Here is a 25,662-nt window from a genome sequence, read left to right as displayed (position 1 = left end):
GTGAACTACAACTCCAAAACCAAAGGACACTGCCCACCAAACCCTTCCAATATTTTCTGTTGGTCATGGAGTTCTGTGTGGGAGGTTTGGCCCAATTCTATCGTTGGTGGGGTTCAGAATGCTCTTTGATTGTAGGTGTACTATAAATCCCAGCAACTACAACTCCCAAGTGTCAAGGTCTATTTCCCCCAAACTCCACCAGTGTTTACATCTGGGCATATTGAGTATTTGTGTAGAGTTTGGTCCAGAGCCATCATTATTTGAGTCCACAATGATCTCTGGATGTAGGTGAACTACAACTCCAAAACCAAAGGACACTGCCCACCAAACCCTTCCAGTATTTTCTGTTGGTCATGGAGTTCTGTGTGGGAGGTTTGGCCCAATTCTATCGTTGGTGGAGTTCAGAATGCTCTGTGATTGTAGGTGAACTATAAATCCCAGCAACAACAACTCCCATATGTCAAGATTCTATTTTCCCCAAACTCCACCAATGTTCATATTTGGGCATATTGAGAATTCGTGCCAAGTTTGGTCCAGATCCATCATTGTTTGAGTCCACAGTGCTCTGTGGATGTAGGTGAACTACAACTCCCAAAACTCAAGGTCAAACCCTTCCAGTATTTTCTGTTGGTCATGGGAGATATATAAACCCTTTTTCCTAGTTCCTCACTACCTCTGAGGATGCTTGCCATAGATGTAGGCAGAACGTCAGGAGATAATGTCTCTAGACCGGTGTTTCTCAACCTGGGGGTCGGGACCCCTGGAGGGGTCGTGAGGGGGTGCCAGAGGGGTCATCAAAGACCACCAGAAAACACAGTATTTTCTGTTGGCTGTGGAGGTTCTATGTGGGAAGTTTGGCCCAATTCAATCAGTAGGGTTCAGAATGCTCTTTGATTGTAGGTGTACAATAAATCCCAGCAACTACAACTACAACTCCCAAATGCCAAGGTTTATTTTCTCCAAACTCTACCAGTGTTCACATTTGGGCATATTGAGCATATCATAAGTGGGATATGCTGCCAAGTGCACTTTGTCCTTGTTCTGCTCTTCTCCTTGATTGTCTTCTTGAGTGGCTTCTGACTTGGGAATCTCATCTTCTGGTACTTACTCTTCTTTCAATTTGGATTATACGAGGGTTGAATGAAAAGTAAGGCCTCCACCTTCGTAACTCCTCAACAGATTTATTTATTTACTAGCCGTCCCCTGCCACACGTTGCTGTGGCCCACATGGGGGTTCTGTGTGGGAGGTTTACTCCAATTCTATCATTGGTGGGGTTCAGAATGCTCTGTGATTGTAGGTGAACTATAAATCCCAGCAACTACAACTCCCAAATGTCAAGATTCTATTTTCCCCAAACTCCACCACTGTTTACAATTGGGCATATTGAGTATTCGTGTAGAGTTTGGTCCAGAGCCATCATTGTTTGAGTCCACAATGATCTCTGGATGTAGGTGAACTACAACTCCAAAACCAAAGGACACTGCCCACCAAACCCAGTATTTTCTGTTGGTCAGGGGTTCTGTGTGGGAGGTTTGGCCCAATTCCATCATTGGTGGGGTTCAGAATGCTCTGTGATTGCAGGCGAACTATAAATCCCAGCAACGACAACTCCCAAATGTCAAGATTCTATTTTCCCCAAACTCCACCAGTGTACACATTTGGGCATATTGAGTATTCATGTAGAGTTTGGTCCAGAGCCATCATTGTTTGAGTCCACAGTGATCTCTGGATGTAGGTGAACTACAACTCCAAAACCAAAGGACACTGCCCACCAAACCCTTCCAGTATTTTCTGTTGGTCATGGAGTTCTGTGTGGGAGGTTTGGCCCAATTCTATCGTTGGTGGGGTTCAGAATGCTCTGTGATTGTAGGTGAACTATAAATCCCAGCAACTACAACTCCCAAATGACAAAATCATTTTTTTTTAGTGAAGGACCCACCAAGAAAATCCAACAAATGCTACATTCAGCGGAGGACAAGAGGGGTCCTCTCACATCTGCAGGAGTCTGCCGTGTGCCATGCAACTGTGGACAGGTCTGCATGGGGACCACCAAACACAGCACACAAACACGAATCGGGGAACAGATTTCTTCAACCAGGGAGGTCAGCCACGGCAGAGCACCTGGTGGACCAACCTGGACACAGCATTTTATTTGAGAATACAGAAGTGCTGGACCACTCTCACAACCATCATTTCAGACTGCACAGAGAAACCATTGAAATACACAAGCATGTGGACAGTTTCGGCAGAGGGGAGGAAACCATGAAGATGAGCAGGGTCTGGTTGCCAGTATTAAAGAACTCTAAAGTTGCAACAGCACAACAACAGAGCAAAAGCAGGCAGAGACATCTAATCACCTCTCAACAAAAGTTTGCCCCAGGCACAGTCAGGCCATTGTATGCTAATCAAGGTGGTCAGTTGAAACATTCACACCTAGCTCCAGCAGACAAGAGTCCTTTGTCTCAACCCGGTCAATATAGACCCCTGTCTGATCCCACAGTAAGCTGGCTTCAGAAAAGGCAAAAGCTGCACATTGCAAGTGCTGAACCTGACTCAGCACATAGAACATGGCTTTGAAAAGCAGCAGACCACAGGAGCTGTCTTCATAGACCTGTCAGCGGCTTATGATACTGTGAACCACCGCCTCCTCCTGAGGAAAATGTATAATATCACAAAGGACGACCACCTCACCCGCCTCATAGGAAACCTGCTACAAAACAGGAGCTTCTTTGTTGAGTTCCAGGGCCAGAGAAGCAGATGGCGGAAACAGAAGAATGGCCTGCCTCAGGGGAGCGTGCTTGCTCCATCCATGTTCAACATCTACACAAATGACCAGCCACTGCCAGAAGGGACAGAGAGTTTCATCTATGCTGATGATCATGCCATCACTGCTCAAGCAGGGAGCTTTGAGATGGTTGAAAAGAAGCTCTCCGAAGCTCTAGGTGCTCTTACTGCCTATTACAGGGAAAACCAACTGATCCCTAATCCATCTAAAACACAGACATGCGCCTTTCACCTTAAGAACAGACAAGCATCCCGAGCTCTGAGGATTACCTGGGAAGGAATCCCACTGGAGCATTGCAGCACACCCAAATACCTGGGAGTCAGTCTGGACCATGCTCTAACCTACAAGAAGCACTGCCTGAACATCAAGCAAAAAGCTGGTGCTAGAAACAACATCATACGAAAGCTGACTGGCACAACCTGGGGATCACAACCAGACACAGTGAAGACATCTGCCCTTGTGCTATGCTACTCTGCTGCTGAGTACGCATGCCCAGTGTGGAACACATCTCACCACGCTAAAACAGTAGATGTGGCTCTCAATGAGACATGCCGCATTATCACAGGGTGTCTGCGCCCTACACCACTGGAGAAATTACATTGCTTTGGGTCCCCTCTATATCACTATATCATGATCCTCTTTTTGCAAAACTCCGTGTGGAATTATACATTTTCCCTGGAATGAATCCCCATTTTCGAATTTAAACCAGAGAGGGCTCGCTCTGCCTTGCCAATTTCTCCAGGGCTGGAACTTGGATCAAGTTGAATATAATCTTCCCAATCAAAATATGACATATGGTTGGAAATGCACCAACTCTACAGTATATTTGGATAGAAACTCCACAGCCCTCTCAAAGCAGGAAAGAACCTGAAGTGTTATGCGCAGTGTACCTAAGCTAAGAGGTGAAATTTGCAACTGGGAGTTTCATTCCTTAAAAAGGTTTCCCTTGACTTCACTGCGCTGAACAACTTCAGGCCGATCTCCAACCTTCCTTTTTTGGGCAAGGTGCTGGAGCGGGTGGTCGCCTCCCAGCTCCAGGGTTTTCTAGATGACAACAACTACCTAGATCATAGAATCATAGAATCAAAGAGTTGGAAGAGACCTCATGGGCCATCCAGTCCAACCCCATTCTGCCAAGAAGCAGGAATATTGCATTCAAATCACCCCTGACAGATGGCCATCCAGCCTCTGCTTAAAAGCTTCCAAAGAAGGAGCCTCCACCACACTCCGGGGCAGAGAGTTCCACTGCTGAACGGCTCTCACAGTCAGGAAGTTCTTCCTCGTGTTCAGATGGAATCTCCTCTCTCAGTCACACTCTGGTTTCAGGCCTGGCCACGGCACCGAGACAGCCTTGGTCACCTTGGTGGATGACCTCCGTAGAGAGCTGGACAGGGGGAGTGTGACTCTGTTGGTTCTCTTGGACATCTCAGCGGCTTTCGATACCATCAATCATGGTATCCTTCTGGGACGCCTCTCTGGGATGGGACTCGGGGGCACGGTTCTGTCATGGCTCCGATCCTTCCTGGAGGGTCGATCCCAATTGGTGAAGCTGGGAGACGCCTGCTCGGACCCCTGGCCTTTGACCTGTGGGGTCCCGCAAGGCTCCATTCTGTCTCCCATGCTTTTTAACATCTACATGAAACTGCTGGGAGAGGTCATCCGGAGGTTTGGAGTAAGGTGCCATCTCTACGCAGATGACACGCAACTCTACTACTCTTTTCCACCTAACTTAAAGGAAGCCCCTCGGGTGCTGGACAAGTGCCTGGCCACTGTGGCTGTCTGGATGAGAAAGAACAAGCTGAAGATCAATCCCGACAAGACAGAGGTCCTTCTGGACGATCGTAAACCGGATCGTGGTATAGGATGGCAACCTGTGCTGGATGGGGTTACACTCCCCTTGAAGTCACAGGTCTGCAGTTTGGGTGTCCTCTTGGACTCATCACTTACGCTTGAGGCTCAGGCGTCGGCGGTGGCCGGGAGGGCTTTTGCACAATTGAGACTTGTGCGCCAACTGCGACTGTACCTCGTGAAGGCTGATCTGGCCAAGGTGGTCCATGCCTTGGTCACCTCCAGATTGGACTAATGTAATGCACTCTATGTGGGGCTGCCCTTGAAAACGGCCCGGAAATTCCAACTAGTCCAATGGGCGGCGGCCAGGATGTTAACTGCTGCTCCTTACAGAGAGAGGTCAACCCTCCTGTTTAAGGAGCTCCATTGGCTGCCGTTCATTTTCCGGTCCCAATTCAAGGTGCAGGTGCTCACCTACAAAGCCCTAAACAGTTTGGGACCTGCATACCTGCGTGACCGCATCTCCATCTATGAACCTGCATGCTCTCTTCGTTCATCTGGAGAGGCCCTGCTCACGATCCCACCTGCGCCGCAAGCGCGGCTGGTGGGGACGAGGGACAGGGCCTTCTCTGTGGTAGCCCCCCGACTCTGGAACTCCCTCCTCAAGGACATCAGACAAGCCCCTATGTTGGCAGTCTTTAGGAAGAATCATAGAATCATAGAATCAAAGAATCAAAGAGTTGGAAGAGACCTCATGGGCCATCCAGTCCAACCCCATTCTGCCAAGAAGCAGGAATATTGCATTCAAATCACCCCTGACAGATGGCCATCCAGCCTCTGCTTAAAAGCTTCCAAAGAAGGAGCCTCCACCACACTCCGGGGCAGAGAGTTCCACTGCTGAACGGCTCTCACAGTCAGGAAGTTCTTCCTCGTGTTCAGATGGAATCTCCTCTCTTGTAGTTTGAAGCCATTGTTCAATTGCGTCCTAGTCTCCAAGGTAGCAGAAAACAAGCTTTCTCCCTCCTCCCTGTGGCTTCCTCTCACATATTTATACATGGCTATCATATCTCCTCTCAGCCTTCTTTTCTTCAGGCTAAACATGCCCAGTTCCCTAAGCCGCTCCTCATAGGGCTTGTCCTCCAGACCCTTGATCATTTTAGTCGCCCTCCTCTGGACACATTCCAGCTTGTCAATATCTCTCTTGAATTGTGGTGCCCAGAATTGGACACAATATTCCAGGTGTGGTCTAACCAAAGCAGAATAGAGAGGTAGCATTACTTCCCTAGATCTAGACACTACGCTCCTATTGATGCAGGCCAAAATCCCATTGGCTTTTTTTGCCGCCACATCACATTGTTGGCTCATGTTTAACTTGTTGTCCACGAGGATGAGATCTTTTTCACACGTACTGCTCTCGAGCCAGGCATTGTCCCCCATTCTGTATCTTTGCATTTCGTTTTTCCTGCCAAAGTGGAGTATCTTGCATTTGTCACTGTTGAACTTCATTTTGTTAGTTTTGGCCAATCATCTCTCCAATCTGTCAAGATCGTTTTGAATTCTGCTCCTGTCCTCTGGAGTCTTGGCTCTCCCTCCCAATTTGGTGTCGTCTGCAAACTTGATGATCCTGCCTTCTAGCCCTTCATCTAAGTCATTAATAAAGATGTTGAACAGGACCGGGCCCAGGAGGGAACCCTGCGACACTCCACTCATCACTTTTTTCCAGGATGAAGAGGAAGCATTGGTGAGCACCCTCTAAGTTCGTCCATTTCACCAATTCCAGATCCACCTCACCGTAGTTTTGCCTAGCCCTCATTGGACTAGTTTCCTTGCCAGAAGGTCATGGGGGACCTTGTCGAAGGCCTTCCTGAAATCCAGGTACGCCACATCCACGGCATTCCCCGCATCTACCCAGCTTGTAACTCGAAAAAAGAGATCAGATGAGTCTGGCATGACTTGTTTTTGATAAATCCATGTTGACTATTAGCGATGACCGCATTTGTTTCTAAGTGTTTGCAGACCGCTTCCTTAACAATATTTTCCAGAATTTTGCCTGGTATCGACGTGAGGCTGACCGGACGGTAGTTGTTTGGGTCATCCTTTTTTCCCTTCTTGAAGATTGGGACCACATTGGCCCTCCTCCAATCTGCTGGAACTTCTCCTGTTCTCCAAGAACTCTCAAAGATGGTTGCCAATGGTTCCGAAATGACTTCCGCTAGTTCCTTCAATACTCTGGGGTGTAGTTGATCTGGCCCTGAAAGGGGACTTGAACTCGTTAAGAGCGGCCAGGTATTCCTGGACGACTTCTTTCCCAATTTGGGGTTGGATGTCCTCCAATCCCTCATCCACTCCATCTTGCTGAGGTTGAAGAGCTTGAAGACCTGGCTATTCCGGTGTGCCTTTTCAGAATAGGAAACCCCAGCAACATGTCCCAAAAGCACTTCATTAGAGATTGAGATTGTCCGCACATTGCACCTATCCAAAAATCCTTATATATCACTCAGCATACTCAGCACTTTTTAATCTGTACCCATTACATTTGCCTGGCCTAGTTTTTATTGTATCACGGTGTATTGTTTTACTGGTTACTGTTATTGCTGTAATGTTTTTGATTTGCTTTTGGTTTATATGTAATTGTTATATTGATGTTTTATTGTGGCCTTGGCCTTTGTAAGCCGCATTGAGTCCTTCGGGAGATACTAGCAGGGTACAAATAATAATAATAATAATAATAATAATAATAATAATAATAATAATCACTGCTCTATTTGAAAACCATACTGGGGATCTGGGCACCACAATTCAAGAGAGATATTGACAAGCTGGAATGTGTCCAGAGGAGGGCGACTAAAATGATCAAGGGTCTGGAGAACAAGCCCTATGAGGAGCGGCTTAGGGAACTGGGCATGTTTAGCCTGAAGAAGAGAAGGCTGAGAGGAGATATGATAGCCATGTATAAATATGTGAGAGGAAGCCACAGGGAGCAAGCTTGTCTTCTGCTTCCCTGGAGACTAGGACGCAATGGAACAATGGCTTCAAACTGCAAGAGAGGAGATTCCATCTGAACATGAGGAAAAACTTCCTGACTGTGAGAGCCGTTCAGCAGTGGAACTCTCTGCCCCAGAGTGTGGTGGAGGCTCCTTCTTTGGAAGCTTTTAAGCAGAGGCTGGATGGCCATTTGTCAGGGGTGATTTGAATGCAATATTCCTGCTTCTTGGCAGAATGGGGTTGGACTGGATGGCCCATGAGGTCTCTTCCAACTCTTTGATTCTATGATTCTATGATCATTATGCGCAGAATTCTCAGAGACTAGGTTCTTGTGGGGTTTTTTCGGGCTATAGGGCCATGTTCTAGAGGCATTTCTCCTGACGTTTCGCCTGCATCTATGGCAAGCATCCTCAGAGGTAGTGAGGTCTGTTGGAATTAGGACAATGGGTTTATATTAGGGCTGTCCAACCACGGAAAAAAATGTTTCTAAACTCGATTCGTTTTTAGGTTTTTTTTGCGTTTCGTTATTTAAAAGAATTCCGAAATTTTCCTTTTAAAAAGTTCGATATTTACGAAATTTCGAAAATTACGAAACAAATACGAAACAATTACGAATCGATTCGTTAATGGCAGATGCGACCGCGCAATACGCTAAAAAAACCTCCAAATGGGACAGGGGGAACTTCTGAAGCTTCCCTCTCCCTCTATTGTTGACTGTTGGTGTGATAATTTATTTTTTTTCACTGATAAAACAAACAACAACTATAAAACTTGCACCAGACATGCGGAAATAATAACGAAACGATTTCGAAACGATTACGAATCAATTACGAATCAATTACGAAACGAATTGAAAAATTCGTTTCGATTTTTAGTTGCTCCTGAATGGTTCAATATCGCTTCGTTATCAAAAAAAATAACGAATTAATAACGAATTATGAAATTAACAAACGAAACTGCCCAGCCCTATGCAGAGTCTTAAACACTAATAAAGTGCTTCTGGGACATAGTGCTGGAGATTATCCTATTCCGGAAAGGCACATAACGAAACGATTTCAAAACAATTACAAATCGCTTACGAAACGATTACGAAACAATTACGAAACGAATTGAAAAATTCGTTTCATTTTTTAGTTGCTCCTGAATGGTTCAATATCGCTTCGTTATCAAAAAAAATGAATGTATAACGAATTACGAAATTAACGAACGAAACCACCCAGCCCTAGTTTATATATCGAAGGAATCAAATTAAAGGTGGATCTACACCAGTGTATTGTCGAAGGCTTTCATGGCTGGAATCACTAGGTTCTTGTGGGTTTTTTCGGGCTATATGGCCATGGTCCAGAGGCATTCTCTCCTGACGTTTCGCCTGCATCTATGGCAAGCATCCTCAGAGGTAGTGAGGTCTGTTGGAAATAGGAAAATGGGTTTATATATCTGTGGAATGGCTGGGGTGGGGCAAGGAAATCCTCCCTGCTGCAGCTAGGTGTGGATGTTTCAACTGATCACCTTCATTAGCATTTGAAGGCCTGCCTGAGCCTGGGAAAATCTCTTGCTGGGAGGTGTTAATCTGTGCCTGGTTGTTTCCTCTCTGTTGTGCTGTTGTAATTTTAGAGTTTTTTTAATACTGGTAGCCAGATTTTGTTCATTTTCATGGTCTCTTCCTTTCTATTGAAATTGTCCACATGATTATGGATTTCAATGGCTTTTCTGTGTAGTCTGACATGGTGGTTGTTGGTGTGGTCCAGCATTTCTGTGTTCTCGAATAATATGCTGTGTCCAGGCTGGTTCATCAATGGCCCCACCCCAGCCATTCCACAGATATCTAAACCCATTGTCCTAATTCCAACAGACCATGAAAGCCTTCGACAATACATTCTCAGAGACTATTTCGCGACATGTTTCTGCGCAGAAATATTATTTTCTGCATGGAAAGAAACTGTAAATTAATGGTAACTTCCTTTGAGAATTAAATTGGTGGGGAATTATATCCATAATTCAGGATACATGAGTTACTAATGTCTGTTTAGCATGTAATTAAAAAAAACGAGGGCAAAGAAAAGAAATGGGAAAAGATGTAATGCGTTCAGTGTTTTGTTTTGCCAGGAAAGCATTCAGCTACAGAAACACAAAATTGCTATAATTGGACTTCTGGAGACATGTTAAATTCTCCTGGTAGAGTTTTCAGGGAATATGTCACTTTTGGCAAGGCTGTTCGCCCTCCTTCTCGAAGTCTTGTCCCTGTTTTGGAGCGGGAAACATACCGGTAGTCTCCAAGTTGCATTTTTCTAACTGCCTACATTCCTATTCATGATCCGGGTTTTATGCAAAGCCCAGCCCCACATGGGAGCCTTTGAAGAATTCTTGGCCACCTTTTATTGTTTCCAGAGGTTGAAAAATGGCCGGGATATGTTGCGTTTGGCAAGAGGAAACATGTGGGGGCAACAACATTGCCTTTACCAGCTGGGGTGAGTTTTCCTAGTTGGTGATGCCTCTATGGAAGACTCTATGCCAACACAAATGGAAACCACGGGGAAAGTAGCTGAGCCAATATTAATTGCTCAGAGAGGTTTTTTCCCCCTCTGGTCCCAAGTGAGTGGAGAAGAAAACTTCTATAAATCACTGTGTTTGGATCACAACCAGACACAGTGAAGACATCTGCCCTTGCGCTATGCTACTCTGCTGCTGAGTACGCATGCCCAGTGTGGAACACATCTCACCACACTAAAACAGTAGATGTGGCTCTTAATGAGACATGCCGCATTATCACAGGGTGTCTGCGCCCCACACCACTGGAGAAATTACACTGTTTAGCCAGTATTGCACCACCTGACATCCGCCGGGAAGTAGCAGCCAATAGTGAAAGGACCAAGGCAGAGACATCCCCAGCTCATTCCCTGTTTGGATATCAGCCAGCCAATCAAGAAATAGTTTTCTAATATCTACAGAGATACTCACTGGAACACCTCAGCAAGTGAGAGTCCAAAAGTGGCAGGCGCAAACCCAGAACCTCAATCCATGGGTGATACCAGATGAGAGACTCCCCCCTGGGCACACAGAAGAATGGGCGATTTGGAAGGCGCTGAACAGACTGCGCTCTGGCACCACGAGATGCAGAGCCAGTCTTAAGAAATGGGGCTACAGGGTAGAATCCACGGCATGCGAGTGCGGAGAAGAGCAAACCACTGACCACCTGCTGCAATGCACCCTGAGCCCTGCCACATGCACAATGGAGGACCTTCTCGCGGCAACACCAGAGGCACTCCAAGGGGCCAGATACTGGTCAAAGGACAGTTAAACAACTACCAAGTTTGCAAAATCTGTGTTTTTTTGTTTTTTTGGTGTTTTTTTAATCTGTGTGTTTGTTTTGTTCTGTTAGAAATGTAATACAATGGTATGGTTGCTGATGACATGATAAATAAATAAATAAATAAATACATTATTATTGTTATTATTGTTATTATTATTATTATTATTATTATTATTATTAGCTGTACCTGCCACGCATTGCTGTGGCCAACCTTCCCTCTCTCTTTCTCTCCTTTCTTTCTCTCCTTTCTTCCTTTTTTTCTTTCCTTCTCTCCTTCCTTCTCTTCCTCTTCCCTTCCTTCCCCCCTTTCTTTCCCTTTCTCTTTCTCCCCATTCTTCCTTCTCTACCTATTATTGGACTGCAACTCCCAGCAGTCCTCCTGATCAATTTATTTGAATTGTGCTGGTAGCCAGTGGAGCTGGCATAACAGGGAGGTTGTGTGTTCCATGTACGCTACTATGGCAAGCAATCTGGCTGCTACCCGTTGGACTACTTCACGATTTCGTACAGTCTTCAAAGGCAGACCCAAGCAGAGCACATTGCAGTAGTCTATTCAAGATGCAACAAGAGCGTGGGCTACCATGGCCAAATTATTGACGAGAAAGAGTATCTTGATATTGTAAAACAACAAATTCTGTCGCCGTACAATTTTTCACATTTTTTTCATTGAAAATGTGTTGCCATTTGCAGAAAGTGTTTTGTTTTTACAACAACAAAAGCAACTCCCTTAAGTTCTCCCTTTGTGCCTATCAGAACGAAAATAACGAAGATGTATATCCTTAATCCACATCGTCAAACTATGAACCCATTAGGTTCTTGTGGGTTTTTTCGGGCTATGAACCCATTTCCCACTGGGAACACTCATTACATGTTTCTCTGCATTGCTACTGCAAATGACATTTCCCCCTTTCCATGAATCAATGTTCTCTTTGCTTTTAATTGGCATGTACACCATGTTTTATAGCTCTTTATGGGCTTGGCTCCTGCCAGGTTTGGGGTTCTGTTTGTTTTTCCCTCAGTTGGAGACTAAGACAACATAGTCACTACATTATTCCCCTACTACTATATGTTTTGGTTTTTGGCAGACGAGGATACTTCAGAGTTAGATATTAGGCTTGGGTAACCACGGAAAAATTCGGTTCTAAACTCGTTTCGTTTTTAGGGGGCCCTTGCGTTTGGTTTTTTTTAAGAATTCCGAAACTTTCCTTTTAAAAATTTCGAAATATACGAAATTTTGTAAAATTACGAATCGATTCGTTAATGGCGGACGCAATTGCGCAATATGCTAAAAAAAACTTCCAAATGGGACAGGGGGAACTTCTGAAGCTTCCCTCTCCCTCTGTTGTTGACTGTTGGTGTGATAAAACAAACAACTATATTATATTATATTATATTATATTATATTATATTATATTATATTATATTATTATATTATTATATTATATAATAATATTATAATAATTATAATAAGTCTGACTTGGCCACGGTAGTCCACGCTCTGGTTACATCCCGTTTAGACTACTGCAACGCTCTCTACGTGGGGTTGCCTTTGAAGACAGCTCGGAAGCTCCAACTAGTCCAACGCTCGGCAGCCATGATTTTAACAGGAGCGGAGCGCAGGGAGCATACAACCCCCCTGTTGCGCCAACTCCACTGGCTACCGATCTGCTACCGGGCTGAATTCAAAGTGCTGGCGTTGGCCTTTAAAGCCCTAAACGGTTCTGGCCCAAGCTACCTATCCGACCGCATCTCAGCCTATGAACCCACCAGGACTTTGAGATCTTCCGGGGAGACCCTGCTCTCGATCCCGCCTGCTTCTCAAGCTCGGCTGGCGGGGATGAGAGATAGGGCCTTCTCGGTGGTGGCTCCTCGGCTGTGGAACGCCCTTCCTATGGACATTAGACTAGCACCATCTCTAATGGTATTCCGCAAAAAGGTGAAGACCTGGCTGTTTGAGCAGGCGTTTGAGTAATTTAGTACAATCTGGTAATGGAACATAGGAACGGAACAATGGACGACGAACCTGGACTTTGCTTGGGTGATGAGAAGATTGGGTACGGTTGTTTTTTGCAATAATTGTGCATTGTAATTGCTTATTGGTAATTTATGGATAATGTGTTAAGTCAATTGTTATATGTTGTATGGAACCACTGCTGTTTCTACTGTTTTTACTGTTTGTGAACCACCGTGAGTCGCCTTCGGGCTTGAGATACAGCGGTATAGAAGCAAAGTCAATAAATAAATATTATATTATATTATATTATATTATATTATATTATTATAATATTATTATATTATATTGTTGTATATTATATTTTTATAATATTATTATATTATATTATATTATATTATATTATATTATATAAAGGTAAAGGTGAAGGTAGTCCCCTGACATTAAGTCCAGTCATGTCTGACTCTGGTGGGTGTTGCTCATCTCCATTTCTAAGCCGAAGAGCCAGCGTTGTCCGTAGACACCTCCAAGGTCATGTGGCCGGCATGACTGCATGGAGCGCCGTTACCTTCCCACTGGAGCGGTACCTATTGATCTACTCACATTTTGCATGTTTTCGAACTGCTAGGTTGGCAGAAGCTAGGGCTGACAGCGGAAGCTCACGCCGCTCCCCGGAATCGAACCTGCGACCCTTCGATCAACAAGCTCAGCAGTTCAGTGCTTTAACCCACTGCGCCACCGGGGGCTCTTATATTATATTACTTTATATTATAATATACAATTATAATATAATATAATAATAATATAGTAATATAATATATAATAATATAATATGATATAATAGTATTATAATAATATAATATATATTATATATTATATTATAATTGTATATTATATTATATTATAATTGTATTTTATATTGTAATATATTATATTATATTATATTTTATACTAGCTGTACCTGGCATCGCATTCCTGTGGCATAGAGTGAGGGTATGAAAAATAAAGTAATGAGAAATTTTGGGCAAGAAGGATGCCAGGAGAAAGAGGAGGGAGGGGGGAATGTGGGATTTGCCAGCTGGAAGGAAGGAAAGAAGGAAGGAAGGAAGGAAGGAAGGAAGGAAGGAAGGAAGGAAGGAAGGAAGGAAAGAAGGAAGGAAAGAAGGAAGGAAAGAAGGGAGGAAGGAAGGAAGGAAGGAAGGAAGGAAGGAAGGAAGGAAGGAAGGAAAGAAGGAAAGAAGGAAGGAAGGAAGGAAGGAAGGAAGGAAGGAAAGAAGGAAGGAAGGAAGGAAGGAAGGAAGGAAGGAAGGAAGGAAGGAAGAAAAGAAGGAAAGAAGGAAAGAAGGAAGGAAGAAAGGAAGGAAGGAAGGAAGGAAGGAAGGAAGGAAGGAAAGAAGGAAGGAAGGAAGAAAGGAAGGAAGGAAGGAAGGAAGGAAGGAAGGAAGGAAGGAAGGAAAGAAAGAAAGAAGGAAGGAAGGAAAGAAGGAAGGAAGGAAGGAAGGAAGGAAGGAAGGAAGGAAGGTAGCCCAGTGCAGCCCAGAGTGAGGCAAGAAGAAGCATGAGGAAAGAGGAGGGAAGCAGCAGAGCAAAGGGGTAAATGCGAGATTGTAAAACTTGCACCAGACATACGAAAATAATTACGAAATAATTACGAAATAATTACGAAAATTGGAAAAAAATTGTTTCGATTCTTAATTACTCCTCACACTATTCCTGCATGGCTCGATATTGGATCGTAAGCTAATTTAAATAATAACGAATAACGAAATTAACGAACTGGATCGCCCAAGCCTATTAGATATATGTCTCAACTGACCACGCAAGAGCAAAGTCGCCTACCTTTCCCACACGTGACCGTGCATTCGGTGGTTCCAATCTGCTTCCAGTTGTAATCTCGATTGCGTCGAGGGGGCTGTCCGGCCGGCACCTGGTTGTCTGGCGGATGGGAAGGAAATCTTCCAGGCTGAATTATGGGGAAAGTCCCCACAGGTTGGCCCATGTGCGTCCCTGTCTCCCTGCGCAACGTCTCCTCCTCATAATTCACACTCTCCGTCACATCCAGCTGGCCATTGAAGGGCTCCCCTGTGGGATTGGAAATAATCATCTATATAAATAAAAATGTAATGTTCGTTTGTGGGACTAACAGAACTCAAAAACGGCTGGGCAAATTGACCCCAAATTTGGACATAATACACCTAAGAACCCAATGTATGTCCTTCACTCATAAAAATACTGAAAAACACAGCAGAAGGAACTTAAAAAGCCAAAAAGCTAAATGACAATACAGAAAAAAGGGAATAAAGAGGGAGGGAAGGGGAGAAAAGAAAGAGAGAAAGAAAGCATCATAGAATCACAGGATCATAGAATCAAAGAGTTGGAAGAGAACTCATGGGCCATCCAGTCCAACCCCATTCTGCCAAGAAGCAGGAATATTGCATTCAAATCACCCCTGACAGATGGCCATCCAGCCTCTGTTGAAAAGCTTCCAAAGAAGGAGCCTCCACCACACTCAGGGGCAGAGAGTTCCACTGCTGAACGGCTCTCACAGTCAGGAAGTTCTTCCTTGTGTTCAGATGGAATCTCTTCTCTTGTAGTTTGAAGCCATTGTTTCGTGTTCTAGTCTCCAGGGAAGCAGAAAAAAAGCTTGCTCCCTCCTCCCTGTGGCTTCCTCTCACATATTTATACATGTCTATCATATCCCCTCTCAGCCTTCTTTTCTTCAGGCTAAACATGCCCAGCTCCTTAAGCCGCTCCTCATAGGGCTTGTTCTCCAGACCCTTGATCATTTTAGTCGCCCTCCTCTGGACACATTCCAGCTTGGTGGTCTAACCAAAACAGAATAGAGCATGGGGAGCATGACTTCCCTAGATCTAGGCACTATGCTCCTATTGATGCAGGCCAAAATCCCATTGCCATTTTTTGCCGCCACATCACATTGTTGGCTCATGTTAAACTTGTTGTCCACAAGGACTCCAAGATCTTTTTCACACGTACATACTGCTCTCGAGCCAGGCATCGTCCCCCATTCTGTATCTTTGCATTTTGGTTTTCCTGCCAAAGTGGAGTATCTTGCATTTGTCCCTGTTGAACTTCATTTTGTTAGTTTTGGCCAATCATCTCTCTAATCCGTCAAGATCGTTTTGAATCCTGCTCCTGTCCTCTGGAGTATTGGCTATCCCTCCCAATTTGGTGTCATCAAGAAAGAAAGAAAGAAAGAAAGAAAGAAAGAAAGAAAGAGGGAAAGAAAGAAGGAAGGAAGGAGAGAAAGAAAAATTGGGAAGGAAGGAAAGTTACAAAAGGAAGGAAAGAGAGAAGGAAAGAAAAAAGGGAAAGAAGGAAGGAAAGAGGGAGCAAAGAAAGGGGAGAAGATGTAGAGAAAGAGGGAGGGAAGGAAAGAAGGAAAGAGAAGGAAGAAAAGGGAGACCGCAGGAGAGAAAGAAAAAGGGGAAAGGGAGGAAAGAGATAGAGAAGGAAGGAAGAAGACAAGGAAAGATGGGAAGGAAGGTAGGAAAGAGGGAGTGAAGGAAGAGAAAGAGGGAAGCTTGGCCACAGCAACGCGTGGCGGGTACAGCTATATAAATAAAAAGGTAATGTTCGTTTGTGGGATTAGCATAATTCAAAAACCACCGGACAAATTCACACCAAATTTGGATACAAGATACCTAACAACCCAATGTATGTCCTTCGCTCAATTTTTTTTTGATTTTGTCATTTGGGAGTTGTAGTTGCTGGGATTTATATTTCACCTACAATCAAAGAGTATTCTGAACTCCACCAATGATGGAATTGGGCCAAACATGGCACACAGGACTCCCATGACCAACAGAAAACACGAGAAGGATTTGGTGGGTATTGAACTTGAGTTTAGGAGTTGTAGTCCACCTACATCTAGAGAGCACTGTAGACTCAAACAATGATGGATCTGGGCCAAACTTGGCACGAATATTCCATATGCCCAAATATGAACACAGATGGAGTTTGGGGAAAATAGACCTTGACATTTGGGAATTGTAGTTACTGGGATTTATAGTTCACCTACAATCAAAGAGCATTCTGAACCCCACAAACAACAGAATCGGGGCAAACTTCCCACAGAGAACCCCCATGACCATCAGAATATACTTAAGGCCATCCAATCCAACTCCCTTCATCAGGGCAAAACAATGTAATCAAAGTCCTTACCTGGCCGTCTGTGAAGAGGCACCTGAGGGCTGATCACATTGGGTCCCGGTATGATGTATTCATAATGTATACCTGGATTAGGCTGCTGATGGATCATCTAAAACAGAGAAGAACCAAAGACAGGTATTAGAAAGCAGTCATTGTTTCCATAGCAAATAGATGGATGGAGGCATGTCCCAGAGACCTCTATATCCGGACGTATATGAGACTTAAGTACAGTGTTCCCTCTCTCCTTCATGGTTCATTTATCGTAGAGTCGCTGTTTCGTGGTTTTTTCCTGCATGACCCTTCTCCAGACCTTCCCTCCCTCTCTCTCTGTTGCACTCCAGGTCCAGAAGAAACCCTCTGACTTTAAACATACCACATGATGAGTGAAGAATCATAGAATCCTAGAATCAAAGAGTTGGAAGAGACCTCATGGGCCATCCAGTCCAACCTCCTGACAGGAAGCAGGAATACTGCATTCAAATCACCCCTGACAGATGGCCATCCAGCCTCTGTTTAAAAGCTTCTGTAACGAAGACAGAGATATGTTACAGGCGCTGTCGTGTGGCAGGGGAAAAATAAGTGAAAGAATTGGAGAGAGAAAGTATTTTCAGCTTACATAAACATCCAAGACTTCGTTTGTTGGGCCGTCGGCTAAAAATGACTCCCCAGCAGTGCTTGAGATCTCATTGGGGCGCTTATAGGTGAACATTGTTCCTCCTCCCTCGTATCTCCCAGGTCGATCGATTGCCCAGTTCCCATTGATAATAGATCGTCCCGTTCGACTCCGCAGTGCTGTAAGAAAGGAATTGGGGAGAAGGAAATCTGTTTATACCTTACACACACATACACACAGTGCTGGCAAGTCAATTATGTGGCTGTTTTGATCATCCTTTCAAAGAAGAAGAACAGATATCAATGTATTGATTAGTGAAACCAATGAGGAATGAATGGCCCAGTTTCTAGATATGCATTTGAGGAGTCCCTAATAAAAAGAAGAATGTGGGGAGACCAAAGGTGGACCCAAGACTCATGAGGAACTCATATCAGAATGATTTATAGTCAGCAGGCTTGGGCGATCAAGAAAAAAATTGGTTCTAAACTCGTTTCGTTTCTAGGGTGCGCTAGCGTTTCGAAATTCTGAGGACTTCCGAAATTTAAGATTTCAAAATTTCGAAATTTCCGAAATTTCGTAAATTACGAATCGATTCGTTAATGGCGGACACGATTGCGCAATATGCTAAAAAAAAACCTCCAAATGGGACAGAGGGAACTTCTGAAGCTTCCCTCTCCCTCTGTTGTTGACTGTTGGTGTGATAAAACTAACAACAACTATATTATTATTATTATTATTATTATTATTATTATTATATATTATATTGTTGTATATTATAATATTATTATATTATATTATTGTATATTATATTATTATATTTTTATTATATTATATATTATTATTATAATATAATATTATATATATATATAATATAATAATTTATTATATTATATTATTATTATATATTATCTTATATATTATATATTATTATAATATAATATAATATAATATAATATATATTATAATATACAATAATAAAATATAATAATAATAATATAGTAATATAATATATAATAATATAAGATAATATACAGTACTATAATATAATAGTATTATAATAATATAATATAATATATAATATATTATTATAATATTATTATATATTATATTATATTATATTATATTATATTATATTATATTATATTATATTATATTATGATTAGCTGTACCTACATCGCATTCCTGTGGCATAGACTGAGGGTATGAAAAATAAAGTAATGAGAAATTTTGGGCAAGAAGGATGCCAGGAGAAAGAGGAGGGAGGGGGGAATGTGGGATTTACCAGCTGGAAGGAAGGAAGGAAGGAAGGAAGGAAGGAAGGAAGGAAGGAAGGAAGGTAGCTCAGTGCAGCCCAGAGTGAGGCAAGAAGAAGCATGAGGAAAGAGGAGGGAAGCAGCAGAGCAAAAGGACCGGAAGTGGGGTAAATGCGAGATTGTAAAACTTGCACCAGACATAGGAAAATAATTACGAAATAATTACGAAAATTGGAAAAAAATTGTTTCGATTCTTAATTACTCCTCACACTATTCCTGCATGGCTCAATATTGGATCGTAAGCTAATTTAAATACGAATCAATAACAAATTACGAAATTAACGCTGGATCGCCCAAGCCTATTAGTCAGCGCTGGATAAGAGTTTGAGTAAGCTTGCTTGCTTACTGCCTCCCACCTTTTAACAATGGACCCATCTCTCTTGTGATCTGTCCATGGTCCTGATATTTCAATTCTCATCAGTTCATTTCTTGCTCTTCTCACATTCTCCAAACTGTCTGCCCATCTATGGATATCTGAGTCTATCACATCTGAAGGTACTTCACATGGTTCTACTCCAAGGTTGGTCAAGGTGTCTCACAACAGAAGTATGTTCTGCATGGGGTATTACCTACCACACCTTCTAGACCAGAGAGGGACCTCCTTCAACAACTGAGGGTCAACATGCCCTCAGAACAAAGCTTTGAAGGAGCCACATGAAAGTTGACATGGAAAAGTCAAAGTTGGTGGTGGTTGAGGATATAACCTTCATAGAGTCTCCCTTCTCCCTCTGCTTATTACTCTTTTCCTCAGATTGGAAATATTAGATTGTTGGCATCCCATCAAACTTCAGTCCAAACACCCTAAGGCTCCAAATTTCATCTGCTCTTGGGAATGAAGCAGGTTCATCTCTGATTAGAACTTGGATGGGAGACCACCAATGAATGTGAAGTGCTGTAGGCTATATTTCAGAGCAAGGAATGGGCAAAATCATCTTGTCATAAGCTGAGAAGTGACTTGAAGGCACAGGCAAGCATACCTCTTCCAACCCTAGACAATGACTCAAATTCTATCTCACAGATATGGAAACTCTCCTACAGAAACAGTTGTTTTTTATCTGATGTGGAAGACCTGCTCAATGGGCATTGTATATTTGGATTCATACATGCATATTTCCAGATATATTGTCCTATAATGTCACCATTTCTAGGACTCTAAGATCTTCTGGGGAGGCCCTGCTCTTGCTCCCACCGTCCTTGAAGATGCAGTTGGTGGGGACGAGAGACAGTGCCTTCTCAGCAATGGCTCCCTTCCTAGGGACATTAAATCAGCCCCCTCCCTCCTAATATTTCGAAAGCAAGTCAAAACCTGGCTTTTCAAGCAAGCTATTGCAAATGCAGTGTAACTGACAAATTTACAGAATGACTGGATGATGTGATTGGAAAATGTTTCAGTAATGAAATGCTGAGTACTTAGAATCATAGAATCATAGAATCAAAGAGTTGGAAGAGACCTCATGGGCCATCCAGTCCAACCCCCTGCCAAGAAGCAGGAATATTGCATTCAAATCACCCCTGACAAATGGCCATCCAGCCTCTGCTTAAAAGCTTCCAAAGAAGGAGCCTCCACCACACTCCGGGGCAGAGAGTTCCACTGCTGAACGGCTCTCACAGTCAGGAAATTCTTCCTAATGTTCAGATGGAATCTCCTCTCTTGTCATTTGAAGCCATTGTTCCACTTATGTTTTTACTGGTTGTATATGGTTTTATATGATATGTTAATGGTTTTTAATGGTAATTTATGTTATTGGGGGCATTGAATTGTCCTGACTGTAAACCGCCTTGAGTCGCCTTCGGGCTATGAAAGGTGGTATATAAATATGGTAAATAAATAAATATAAATTGTGGTGTACATTTGTGAGTCAATCCATGTTCCATCTTCTCGATGTCGGACTTTAGCCATTGACTTTAGAAGTTGTGATAGAGTCTGCTGGCAGTGATAGTAACACTAGTTGTATTAGGAGAGGCAGGAAAACTATTCGCGAGCAAGACTATGATGAAAAGAATCTGGGAGATACTTAGTAAGTCAACAGATGAGGATTCTTTTGAAGGTTTTGATGCAAATGATATGGATGATGGGATATCAGATTTTGGGTCTGATGGGATGGATTGGACAAGGGTTCAAGAGATTCGAGATATTTGTGCTGAACCCTCAAGCAGTGGCACGTTTGAAGGTTGGAGTAGTGAAGACATGGATGGGTCTTGGGGAACTTCAGGATTAGACTAGAGATGGACTACTTGGAGGAGTGGTGGAAGAGGCACAGCTGGGGATGGGTTGGGCCGAGCTAGGGCTGACTCCAGTTCAGATGAGGAGCTGCAACAAGATGCAGCTGGGACAAGGGTGTTGGCTGAATCTGCTCTTGAGCCAGGCATTGTCCCCCATTCTGTATCTTTGCATTTCATTTTTTCTGCCAAAGTGGAGTATCTTGCATTTGTCACTGTTGAACTTCATTTTGTTAGTTTTGGCCCATCTCTCTAATCTGTCAAGATGGTTTTGAATTCTGCTCCTGTCCTCTGGACTATTGGCTATCCCTCCCAATTTCGTTTGTAGTCTGCAAACTTGATGATCATGCCTTCTAGCCCTTCATCTAAGTCATTAATAAAGATGTTGAACAGGACCGGGCCCAGGACAGAACCCTGCGGCACTCCACTTGTCACTTCTTTCCAAGATGAAGAGGAAGCATTAGTGAGCACTCTCTGTGTTCATCCACTTAACCAATTACAGATCCACCTCACTGTAGTTTTGCCTAGCCCACATTGGACTAGTTTCCTTGCCAGAAGGTCATGGGGGACCTTGTCGAAGGCCTTACTGAAATCCAGGTACACTACATCCACGGCATTCCCCGCATCTACCCAGCTTGTAGCTCTATCGAAGAAAGAGAATTGGTGTATTGCCCCACTGCTTTGGCTCCTTGTGTTTTCCATTGGATTGGGATCTGACCTTGCAGCTGTTCATTTCCCTTCGGACTGGACTGGACTTCAACCACTGTAGTTACTCTCTCCTCCACATCTGCGGCTGTGCTTCTGGAATTGGCGTTATTATCCTTCCTGCATTCCTGCATACCAGTGTATGCACGCTGAACTCCCATTCCTTGGAGTTCAGCGTGCTGTTTCCTGCTGTGTTTGAGGCTCGGGTTACATTTTATAACCCTTGAAAGGATGCTACTCATTAGTGTGGCTGAGAACTTTATTCTACTGTTTATTTTGCTTCTGTTGTTTGACGGAGCAAGTTTGAGCTGCATTTAAGCATTTTGAATTTAATCTGGATTATATCTCTGGATAATCCAGGTTATATTCTGTTTGGGGTTTTGTGGGTTCTTTTGCCTGTTTGGGCTATTTCACACTGCAAACTAAGTGTTTTTTGCCCTGTGATTTTGTTTTGGGCTGTTTTGTGTTTGTTTGAACAATAAACTATCCTTCTTTAATTGGCTGGCATCTGACCTTGACATTAGAGTTCAACCCATCTTTCTTTCTAACACAAATAGTGATGTAAGGAGTAATGCATTTCTAACCATGTTAGCTGAAACTCGTGCGCCAACTGAGACCGTACCTCGCGAAGGCGGATCTGGCCAGAGTGGTCTATGCCTTGGTCACCTCCAGATTGGACTACTGCAATGCGCTCTACGTGGGGCTGCCCTTGAAGATGGCTCGGAAGCTCCAACTGGTCCAACGATCAGCAGCCAGGATGCTAACTGGAGCCCCTTACAGAGAGAGGTCAACCCTCCTGTTCAAGGAGCTCCACTGGTTGCCGTTTATATTCCGAGCCCAATTTAAGGTGCAGGTGCTTACCTACAAAGCCCTGAACGGTTTGGGACCAGCCTACCTGCGTGACCGCATCTCCATCTACAAACCCATGCGTTCACTTTGGTCATCTGGGGAGGCCCTGCTCGTGATCCCACCGGCGTCGCAAGCGCACTTGGTGGGGACGCGGGACAGGGCCTTTTCCGTGGTGGCCCCCCAAACCTGGAACACCCTCCCCAAAGATCTTAGACTGGCCCCTTCACTGGCTGTCTTCAGAAAGAACTTGAAGACCTGGCTTTTCCGATGCGCCTTTCCAGATTAGGAAATCTCCACTACCAAGTCCCATAATCACTTTACCAGAACCAATGACTGCTGCACATCGCACATCGCACTTGCCCTGGAAGCCCTATATACACCTCCTGTCACATCAGCACTTTTAATCCTTGTACCCACCTTTTGGCCCGGCCCAGTTTTATTGTGTTTTAGTCTATTGTGCCTGTTGTTTACTTTGCTTTATTCTGTTTTTAATTGTTTGATTTGCTTAGATTGTATTGTTGTGTTGTGTGTTGAGGCCTCGGTCTGTGTAAGCCGCATCGAATCCTTCGGGAGATGCTAGCGGGGTACAAATAAAGTTTAATAATAATAAAATAATAATAATTAGCTGTACTCATTCTGTTTCCAAAGTCAAGGCCCACAGATTATGAGAAGGAAAAGGTGAAGGGTGAATTGCCTTGGACACTAAATTCTAGTCATCAAGTTGCTATTGCACTCAACATGTTTTAATTTGAACACCTGCAAAATAGATCTGCTTGGCAAGCTTCCCTCCCCCCTCTTGGCTTGGCCTTAATAATACATTTTAATATGGAACACATCTCTGCAAGATTTAATTTTTATTTTATTTGAATAGTTCCTAATATAGTTTCTTGGTTCTTAAAAAAAAAACATAGACGCAGAAGCATAGAAATCTTTTTTTAAGAAATGCTGGCAAGGATTCAATAGGACTAGACAAAAATTGGAGCTGTGGTCACAAACCGGTACTTCTCAATTAAATAGCTCACTTGATTATTAAAGAATTGCCAGGAAAAGGTAGCTGTTCAAATGCTAGAAAACAATAGAGGTGTGCATGGTACCCGTTTCTCCCATTTCATTCGTTCTTTTGTTTCTTTTGTTTTGGGCAGGAGCACAAAACGGGAATCTCTCCCCCGGAACGAAAATAACTTCAGAATGAAAGAAAACGGGAGCGGTGGTGGAGGCTCCTTCTTTGGAAGCTTTTAAACAGAGGCTGGATGGCCATCTGTCGGAGGTGATTTGAATGCAATATTCCCGCTTCTTGGCAAGGGGTTGGACTGGATGGCCCATGAGGTCTCTTCCAACTCTTTGATTCTATGATTCTATGATTCTATGGAACCATTTCCTTGCCTGTCTTTTGGCCCATGAGGTGCTCCTCGTGGATGACCTCCACATCGAACTGGACAGGGGGAGTGTGACTCTGTTGGTTCTCTTGGACATCTCAGTGGCTTTCGATACCATCGATCATGGTATCCTTCTGGGACGACTCTCCAGGATGGGTCTTGATGGCATGGTTCTGTCGTGGCTCCAGTCCTTCCTGGAGGGCCGTTCCCAGATGGTGAAGCTGGGAGACGCCTGCTCGGACCCCTGGCCTTTGACCTGTGGGGTCCCGCAATGTTCCATTCTGTCTCCCATGCTTTTTAACATCTACATGAAGCCACTGGGAGAGGTCATCCGGAGTTTGGAGTTGGGTGCCATCTCTATGCAGATGACACGCAACTCTACTACTCTTTTCCACCAAAGTCCAAGGAAGCCTCTTGAGTGCTGGATGAGTGCCTGGCCGCTGTGGCTGGCCGGATGAGGAAGAACAAGCTGAAGATTAATCCTGACAAGACAGAGGTCCTCCTGGTCGATCATATACCAGATCGAGGTATTGGGTGGCAACCTGTGCTGGATGGGGTTACACTCCCCCTGAAGTCACAGGTCCGCAGTTTGGGGGTCCTCCTGGACTCATCACTTACATTTGAAGCTTAAGCATCGGCGGTGTCCAGGAGGGCCTTTGCACAATTGAGACTCGCGCGCCAACTGCGACCGTATCTCGTAAAGGCGGATCTGGCCAGGGTGGTCCATGCCTTAGTCACCTCCAGATTGGACTACTGTAATGCACTCTATGTGGGGCAGCCTTTGAAAACGGTCTGGAAATTTCAGTTGGTTCAACGGGCGGCGGCCAGGCCAGGCAGCCAGGCTGTTAACTGGTGCTCCTTACAGAGAGAGGTCAACCCTCCTGTTTAAGGAGCTCCATTGGCTGCCGTTCATTTTCCGGGCCCAATTCAAGGTGCTTACCTACAAAGCCCTAAACAGTTTGGGACCCATCTACCTGCATGACCGCATCTCTGTATACGAACCCACACAATCTCTTCACTCATCTGGTGTCATGATCCAGAGGTGTAGGAATGGAGAGGTAATTTTTCTGACTTTATTCCAAATTACAAAGATTCCGACGGTACCTAACCATGCCATGTGCGGTTTCGTTCGTTAATTCGTTATTTCGTTATTAATTCGTTATTTTTACCACATCCGACGCGATTTCAAAACACATTTTCAAACCCGGAAGGGTTTAAAAATATCGAAACAGCAGCCCCATATATTTTACGAGCTTCAGCTCGTGTCGTTAATGGGATGGAGGCTGCTGAGTGCTGCTGGTGCCTGGGAGCCAATCCGGCGCTCCCAAGCACCCCAGCAGTGCACTGCCCCTGCCTGTTGGGCGCCCGGCCCGCGCGCGCTCACCCTTACAACCGGCCTCCGCGCGCCATCCAATCGGCTCCGGCTCCTGCGCCCTCCTCCTCCTCCTCCTCCTCCTGGCACTTCCTGCAACACAGCTGGGAGGAGGAGGAGGAGGAGGAGGAGGGCGCAGGAGCCGGAGCTGATTGGATGGCGCGCGGAGGCCGGTTGTGTGAGTTTTCAGGGCTGTATGAGTGTACTGTATGACCATGTTCCAG

At 44.2% G+C, this 25,662-nt stretch overlaps 1 protein-coding gene across 2 annotated transcripts in view; it reads right to left on the bottom strand.

Annotated features, from left to right (window-relative positions):
• Window positions 1-25,662, bottom strand: part of THSD4 (thrombospondin type 1 domain containing 4) — a 642,834-nt gene that overhangs the window by 62,531 nt on the left and 554,641 nt on the right. For both annotated transcript variants that reach the window (XM_067471248.1, XM_067471249.1), the window contains 3 exons: window positions 17,607-17,782; window positions 17,003-17,099; window positions 14,660-14,902 (listed from right to left, as the gene is read on the bottom strand). In XM_067471248.1, coding sequence (XP_067327349.1) covers window positions 14,660-14,902; window positions 17,003-17,099; window positions 17,607-17,782 — 516 coding nt within the window. The remainder of the gene's footprint in view (window positions 1-14,659; window positions 14,903-17,002; window positions 17,100-17,606; window positions 17,783-25,662) is intronic.

This window comes from Anolis sagrei, chromosome 9, assembly GCF_037176765.1.
Source record: "Anolis sagrei isolate rAnoSag1 chromosome 9, rAnoSag1.mat, whole genome shotgun sequence".
NCBI classification, from domain to species: Eukaryota; Metazoa; Chordata; class Lepidosauria; order Squamata; family Dactyloidae; genus Anolis; species Anolis sagrei.
This window is presented reverse-complemented; position numbering and strand designations above follow the sequence as displayed.